We start from the raw sequence: 9,258 nt of genomic DNA on the forward strand, positions 1-9,258 counted from the left end.
ATTGGATTACGGATTTCTTCCGAAATAACTTTTCATACAAAACAGAATTAACTGAAAATGAATTCAATTCTACTTAAAGATGGCTAAAAGTATTAAAAAAATGCATTGGCATCGTGTTCTGATACATTCTAAAAGTTTCAAACGTCTAGCTAGTCGGGAAGTTAGTTAAAAATTGATTGCAAGATTTGTACTGGATAAACAACCACCGGACAAATAAGAATACAAGCTAATAAAAACGTTGTAAAAAATATTCTTCTATCTATAAAATATCTAAAATGATATATGGTTTAATGGCATAATTTTAGATATTTTTTAGATACACAAATATTTTTTGAATATGACATCTAATTTGGCTTGGATTAGGTACGGTTTAATTGAATTGAAAAACTAAAAAACACTATCTATGCATTGTAATCTTAGTTCAACGAAAACTAATACTTTTGACTAACAAATTTAGTGTGCACTATTTATGTCGGATCTTAACAGCCTACCTCCACCCTTCGCCACTGCTATCTAGCCAGGGGGAAAACTCTCAACGCACAACATTAAAAATGGGTACTCTGCCAACTATGCCACGTGGATGTTAAAATAGTATTGGAAATTGTAATAATAAATGTCAAGAATATTTGGATAAAGATAAAAGAAAAGATAACTTTTTACTTTTCGATGAGGCTTGTTATAAAATTGTGAATAACTGAATAATAATAAATCACATTTACAACTGATATGAATTCATTTAAGGTCAAATTACTGCCCAGGGTTATCAATTAATTACAGCATTTAGGGACATACCCAGAATTCTATAAGCACAGATGAGTGTGTGAATATGCAGTAAGCCATGTGTAATAGGATAAAATAATAATAAAAATTGATATATACACCAACACAAATTTTGTCATAAACAGCGAACCCATCGAACGTGTGACCCATTATAAATATTTATGTACATGGGTCAATGAGAAATGGGACCAGTCTCAGGAAATAAAAACTAGAATTGAGATCGCAAGGAGTGCCTTTCTCAAAATGAGATGCCTCCTTAGCAATCGAGACCTTAACCTAGGTCTGAGACTGCGTATGGTTCTCTCAATTCGTTCCTATGGTATGGAAGTATGGACGCTAAACCAAGAGATGTCACAGAGACTTGAAGCTTTCGAGATGTGGCTGTATAGACGCATCCTCAAAATACCTTGGACTGACCGGGTGACAAATGTTGAAGTTCTCAATGGAATGGGGAAGGACCGAGAAGTTCTACGTAGTATCAAAACCAGGAAACTACAGTACCTCGGCCACATTATGAGAGGACAAAAGTACAGTATTCCCCAACTTGTCATTCAAGGAAAGATCAATGGTAAGCGTAACAGAGGACGGCGCTGCATTTCGTGGCTTAAGAACCTCCGTGATTGGTACGAGTGCAACTCCACTGAACTGTTCCGGGTAGCAGATGACAAAGCTAAGATCGCCTTGATGGTGGCCGACCTCCGCTAGGGGATGGTACAATAAGAAGAAGATATACACTTATAATATATTTTTTTTATTTAATAATCATTTCAAAAATAAATCATACAATAATTGCGATTTTGAAAACAGATGACTGTAGAAAAGATATCACATGGATAATAATATGAAACAAATGCAATAAATTTGATTGGAATAATATTGAGGGTGCTTCGCCAAAAGGGGTGTTAGGATATTGAGCAAAACTGAGTTATTTATGTTCTTATATTATTTAGTACGTATGTCATTTTTGGTGTCTTAAACTGAGTTAAAACCGATAAAATTCACTTTGTTGATCTCCTGTAAAGTTGCAATTTGTCACATACGCCCTTTTGGCTTAGCAGAGTCAATGATCAATATGAGGCTACTATTTCCAAACCCAGTTCATTCCCAAAAACATATTTTGCAGCAAAATGCAATAAACTGTTATACAGACAAATATAAGACTAAGTTGTATGTTTTTTCTTATAAACCTATTCATTTCTATATTAATAAAGAATCTAATTACATTTAATGTTTGGATCAAGCCGAGTTTGCAAGCGACAGTTGAAATGAGCCATTTTTGAAAATTAACAATTTTAATTAATCCGCCTATGAAAGTATGTAACCAAATGACATAATATGTACCACTAAAATGTTACAGCCTATGTTTGGATAGCAATTATGACCAGTTTCAATTATTCAAAACCCTCGTCAATAGAGAAAAATTAATTAAATAACAAAATGACATAAAAATTGTGATGACATTCACTGTGACATTTAGGTAAACACCAAAGTTTTTTGGCTTGATTTCTTTACCATTTTTCTGGTTTCCTGTCCCATTTTCTAGCTTTTAATGCTATAACAGATAAAACAGTGATGTCCATTATGTTTATTTATACAAATAACTGCTTCAATTAATCAAAAAAACACCTTTAAACTTGAATTATATGAGGAGCGGTCACAACACAATTGTTATGAAAATTGTACCGGACACTATTAACCACGTGACCTCAAATCTGAGCTCCCATTGGCTAACGTGAAACGATCCGTGTTTGAAACTAAGTGATTGTGGAATAAGCAACGTTTGAAAGTTTCACATTATTTTGGAATGACATTTTGTATGTAATGAAGCCGGATTTGAGGTTGCTGCCAAAAATTCTTTTAAAATATATTTTTCTGTAAAAAATGACATTCAAGGTTCATTTTTCGACAATATTGGAATGAGTCGGATTTGGAAATAGTAGCCTCATATATTATAATGTGTTCATTAATTAGGACATGAACAAGTCGATGGTATTTTGGTCAAATGTGTAAACCTCTTAATATTTATTAAACAAATTAATTTATTCCACCCAAGGAAAAGTGATTGTTTCTAGAAACATCAATTGTTATTATAAAATCACCATTTTCCTCGATGAATGCCTTGACAGAGGGTAAACATAACACACTTTTTAACAGAAATGGTTAACCATTCGCACAACTAACTGTCTCTTGCTCCGGGTCAAATACACATTTAAAAAATAACTCAATCAAATTTAGCCCCGAGATTCAAATCCACAACCCATTGCATTGCAAACATTAAAGTCAGCATAATGCCACACTTATCCAAAAAACAAAATGAAATTAACTAAAACAACTTATTCTAATAATGCATTGTGAAGAGGGACTAAGTAGTAGTTTGCCAAAATAACATTCTACTCCCATTTAGATTAATGTGAACATATCTGAGACTATGGCACAAATGAGCAACAAGTAAAAAAATATATTTTTCAAGAAAGCGTCATAGCAATAAATACACTGACTTTACGTATGGAAAAATGTATATCCTACCTGTAAAATTTTGCGGTTTGGATTACACCTTTTACTAAACACCTGTATGTACATGTAGAGTAAAGTAAGTAACATACATACATATAATTATTCGACACGTAGTGGTAACTTCAGGGCTGGCACCTCAAATTTGTAATAACATTTTGTCACATAAAATTCATTGGACTAGTAAATTATATTTTACATTTTTATACTGCTTATGGCCGCCCCTATTCTCTTTAAAATTATTCTATAGTAGTATTGCATCGGCTGATTATTTGCAAATCCAATTGTGGCAAGCATAAAACCGTACCCTAATAAAATGCTCAGCAACTTATGCCTCGACAGCCATTTCATTACCGGACCTAAAAGAGAAAACAAAATATAAATTTTCATAATCATGAAATAAAATAATTAGATGTCACTATTACGATTGCGTCAGTATGGCTTGTAAACTGATGTATCACTATGATCGGGATAAATTTAATAATTCCCGACTTACGCTTGCCTGCTAGCAGTGGTCACACGAGGTTTGTCTTTTTTTACCTGACCGTAGTTCGACAACAAGAGTCCGTGTAGAACAACTATTTGTAAAACAAATTTTATGATATAAACGAAACCATCTGTTGATTTTTTAGGCAATGGGGAATATGTAAATACCCTCCTGCCCTCCGTAATGAAGTGCTTGTTAAATTCAGAAATCTATGAGATAAAATAAACATGGACGGTGAGATGTCAACTGTATATGCATTGTTATCATTTACCGCACCATTCGTTGAAATCAAATCCCAATATAAGTCTTGATATCTTATTATAACAATACATACATGACTGCATTCTTATAACTAATTGTGTCTTCCTAAAATGTTTATGTATTAACAGATTTTTTTACAAGGATTGGGTTGTTTCAAAAAAACATTTAAAAAACGACACGTGAATTTACCAGACATGGGATTTGAACCGAGAAATACAGTGAGCTGTTTATTTGCCAATGATACTATTCTGTAATACTTTAAACTCCAGCGGAAACAATACAACAATGGAAAACTAATAAAATCATTCATAATATCTTGTATTACCTGCATTACTTCTACTTTGGTTTAGATGCGTGTCGAATGAGGGTGATTCCATGGCATATACAAGTAAATATCTGACCCGCACAAGGTCATTATTGGAGACCAGGTAATATTTATGAGGAACCTCTCCAGCCATGGAGTCTTGCGCTCTACCTCGCGATGTGTCAGCACCGTCACCTAAAATAAGAAAACAGTTTTCTATTGATAATAGTATCTATGGTGAAATAGTAGCACTGTGTCCACCTCTGATGCTGTAGGTCGCAGATTTGAATCGCATGTCTGACCAAATTCAAATTCATATTCATTCTTGTTATATAACCTCAACTCTGAAGCCCACAGACCCCGCTTAAGAGCAAGAATGTTAATTTACCTTTTTTACATTTAAAAAGTTTACTGTGTTCATTAAACTACTAAAATATTCTACTTTTGTTAATAAATTGTAAATACTTGGCGAAAATCAAAACCATCAGGACCATTAAAGGGTAAGGCTCTTTTAGACCAGTGAATCCCAACCTCTATTCTTCGGAGGCCCCTCTGAAATGTTTTGTAAAATCTTATGGAATGCCCACCTGGCTGGCACATAATATTAAGTTCGACAGGGGTTAAGAAAACAACATTATGGTACACAAGGATTTTCTTTTAAAATATTTAATTGTATTATTTTTAAAGTCGTTTAATAATAACCAACATGCAAATATTTCATCAAGCGAAACTTCCAAAATGCATCATAATCACTCGAACTAAAACAAAACAAAACAATTTATTCAACTAAAAAACAAGCAGCGAGTAGTACTTTTTTTAGAATTCTTGCGGAAACACAGAGATAAGCTCGCGTATCCCGGTTAGGATCACTAGCTTAGAGGGACGTTGTCTACTAATGATTATTTGTAATAAAATATTGTGTGGCATGATTATAAACCGAGACATACCTGTTAAAGCAGATTTCTGGCATTTGATACCCTCGGGTGTATCTATCAATTCACAAAGAGCCACACAGGACAAATGCGGCCCGAGAATGCTGTTCGCCCAACCTAAGCTACCAGGGCTGTACGGAAGGCTGACGCTCAACTCTGATGAAAAATATATACCACTGCCAAATATCATGTTCTGAAATACAAACACTTTGATCAAACCAATTCTCTCCTTATTATTCTGACAACTGCTTATAGCTTTTAAAATTTATTTTCAATTTTTACAAGCATTTACCTATGTTTTGTATTGTACTTTTGAGATTCTGTAAGGTGCCATAAATCTAATCGAATATATTGTATAATATTATGCATATTTTAAATTATGATGCCAGATACTTATACTCAGTTAAATATTATTCGTAAGTTAGCATGGTTTTGCAGTAAAGGGTACATCCTTTGAAAAGAAGATTTGGCTTATGGGAGATTGAAAGTTATCCCAGACAGTTCACGGCGACACAAAAGATAATATAAACATACATTATCTAAGTTTATAGCGTACTAAAAAAATACACAGAAATTTTTCGCCTATGCAAAACTCAACAGTTTTATATTTTTACTTATTCAATGGTTTACAAGTAAAATTAAAATCAAGAATCGTTGAGTCATTTTTTTTTTTTCGTTGAGTCATTTTTCACAAAAGATTTTCTTTCCCTATTGTTAAATGTACCATTTGCACCCCTTGAGTCAGACGCACTCAAAGAAGTTTTTAAAATGTATTAAAATTTACTTAAAATATTTCATTAAATTGAATAGTTGAATGGATTTTTAATTGAGGTATGTGATAAATATTATCACTTACTCCGCAAGTATAATAATCACGGCCTTCCTGACCTCATCAAACGATTAACTGTAATACTTTTACACCTAAGTAAACGCAAATTAATTTTTAACAAACACTGGAATTTTTATTATTATTTACATAAAATAAACTATCCGGGGTCTGATTATTGTTTTGCAGGGGAGCCTGGAATTTGAAGGTCTGCTACAAATATTATAGGATAATATTTAAAATGATCATTTCCATCAACCAGCCACAGTCAATGGAAATAATTGTATTTCATTTACCTTGTTCAAGTGCTGTTGAAGACCGTGGTGGACTATAGAATGAAAATTCTCCAACCTGCTGCCGTGATATGCAAAGAAAGTGTTTCTATTTTTTGAAAGGTTTTGCCACTTGCACTCGGATTGGGAATGAGACGTGCTGACAACTTCAAATATAAACTGCGGTCGGGACGCGTCTGCTTCTGACGCCACCTTTTTCAATACATTATCAAACTGGAAACAACATTTTATGTATGATTTTACATTTTTATAAAAAATTACGTCTGAAACGCATGGGTCCTTTGTTCCAATTTTAAAAACATTTCAGTTTCAGACAGATGAACAAAACAAATGAATAATAGCGTTGCTGTCATTCGCATTAGACACTGAAAAAGTAGTTAATCAAATTATACCATTCTTATATATTGTGCTGGTTCCTTTAAATAATGGGGATCCGTTTGCAAAGCATGGAAAAGATTTTTTGGAATCTTTCAGAAAACATTTTAGACACTTCATTAACTATTAGCTGTGCAAATAATAATTTTACATACTCGAGACATTTTCCTTGAAAGTCGTAAAAATGATAACAGAATTGGATACCAATTTTATCGGGGAACTTTTGGGCATCTTTTTCTGTTGTTTTATGTGAGACAGATTCCTAAATTATAGAGGTCACCATAAAGTTCCCATTAATTAATAAGAATTGAGATATTTTTTCGTAGGTACTTCCTTGAATGGGCCTTCCACCTAGCTACAATATAACAATCTATGAAATTAAATTTTGTTTATACTTAATACTTTTTAATACATCAAAATAAAATTGCAAACACCCAAACAGTTTGACTATAGACACTAAGAGCGGGCTGTTATTTTCTTTTTTATTTCCAAAATATACATTCAATAATGCCAATGCAGAGAATACTGATTTTTCTTTAGTTACTAATTCAACCATACTAAAAAGTTTCAGGAATCGCTATCAATTATCGTCATACAAAAAGCTGACTTCATGCTTTCTATTATATGTTCAAGTTGTTTATGACATGTACACAATATATGAACGTATTTCAATGATTGGTTTGTTAGGTAGAAAAAAGAATCATACGAAAGGTTTAATAACAATAAATAGAGTATGGTTCACAAAAGAAATAAACAATAATAGATGTCAGGTTATGAACTAATACGTTTTTTTGGATATATTTACTTCATCGGCAGGGACAGTCTTCAAATATGGCTCACGTAAATGCACAATGTCATAAAACAGCAGATCAACGAGTTGAGAATTGGCAGCAATAAAAGCAGGGTCTGATAATTGCTCCACCAATATTGTCAACCGTTTAGAAGAAGCAATAACATCATTCTGAAAAAAAAAACCATTATACTTCAAAATAATTATAGACTATGTGTTGTATTAAAGAAAAACAACTCTCTTGTAATAACAAATAAGTAGTGGAGTAGGTGATGGTGGACGTCTGTCGATAAATCCATGTGTTGCAGGTTCAAATCCTAAAATGGCAAAGTTAGCATAGTTTGAATCCAGAACAGAGGGAACGGCTAATAATTGTTTCTGTTTATAAATGTCCCCGAGGGCGGCCAAGATCCACATCAAACTGTAGAGCTAATATAATAAAAAAGAAGTAATTGCTTATACAATTTGTGAAATCCTAATGACAATAATCTTTAAGTAGGTACACCTAGATGTCAAAATTGTGAGGTGTATTATACAAATACAGGGAGAAATATTACATTAATTGCTGTGAACGCTAGTATTGTCATGTTGTAAACGTCTGAAACTTAAAATTTGTAATGTCCACAATATGTTAAAAAATAAACAAATTGAATAGATAGGTAATAAGAATGTGTTGTTGGTATCTGAAGTAACAGGAAGTAATACTTACTAGAGCATCAAAGTCTTTGACTCCATCTTTCAAAAAAATTGGCGGGAATGGTTTCAGGCAAGTTTCACGTCGGAACCCGTGAAATGCCGTGACAAACAGACTCCATTTTAAGTCAGCGGCTCTGGTATCCTCCCTCAGAATATTTCTCAAATGGAAAGCCTTTTTCTCTATAGTATACAATGCTGTGGAGCTGTCATTGTTTGCAAGCGTGATCGCTCCGTTAGCTGTAATTTCCAGATTTGCTGAAACATCGGGCAGTTCTTGTTCTGTTTCCATTTCAGGAGATAGATTAGGTATACTGTTTTTTTTTAAATCCTCACATTCATGATTAGACAGACGTTAATAATAGGTACACATACAGTTTCACTTAAATGAGATAACTTATTCTTTGAATGTCATTCTAGACAAAACAAAATCATAATAAAATTAAAACGTTCCAAACAGATGAGATGAGATGACATTGATGACACCGATGACAGACGTCAGACAATTGGATAAAAATAATGCATAGATAATATTTTATATGTAAAAATAATGGCTATGGTACATTTTTATATTGAAATCACGTACCATAGATACATTATGATTTAATATCAAAATTATTCGAATTTGACTTTGAAGTCCTTGAGATAGGGTTTGCTCTTTCTTCTTCGCGTGAGGTTATATTCTACTAATTTATTTTCCTTTTTCTTGTCGTTGGTCATTCCTCCGTTTTTATTTACTGGTCATACCCGCGCGTCAATTTTTTATGTACGGAGTTTGGGCTCCTTTTGTCTTCGTTAAGGATTTGACTTTCTTATTGTTTACATGTTACGTCTGACAGTTCATTCTAACTATCAAAAAATTATCTTGGACGAACGTTAAGTGATAGTTAAGTGAACGTTAAGTAATCAGTAATTATGGCGCAACATCTGAATGACGATGAGGAGGATATTCTAAAAGCAATGGACACCAGACGGCGAAGCAGAACTGCTACAGGATGAAAAGTTC

The 9,258-nt window shown here is 33.2% G+C and overlaps 1 protein-coding gene across 1 annotated transcript; it reads right to left on the reverse strand.

Moving 5' to 3' along the window:
- Positions 1-1,510: 1,510 nt before the first annotated feature.
- Positions 1,511-8,752, reverse strand: Parp16 (Poly(ADP-ribose) polymerase 16). Its single transcript, XM_085946902.1, has 6 exons — positions 8,269-8,752; positions 7,575-7,730; positions 6,398-6,607; positions 5,291-5,468; positions 4,365-4,538; positions 1,511-3,650 (listed from the first exon to the last, which is right to left on the reverse strand). The coding sequence occupies exons 1-6, from the start codon at positions 8,542-8,544 to the stop codon at positions 3,487-3,489; spliced, it is 1,158 nt and encodes a 385-aa protein (XP_085803028.1). The 5' UTR covers positions 8,545-8,752; the 3' UTR covers positions 1,511-3,486.
- Between the last annotated feature and the right edge of the window lie 506 nt (positions 8,753-9,258).

Source organism: Rhyacophila brunnea, unplaced genomic scaffold, assembly GCF_057557595.1.
Source record: "Rhyacophila brunnea isolate RB1 unplaced genomic scaffold, BYU_Rbru_1.0 scaffold_2, whole genome shotgun sequence".
Lineage (NCBI taxonomy): Eukaryota > Metazoa > Arthropoda > Insecta > Trichoptera > Rhyacophilidae > Rhyacophila > Rhyacophila brunnea.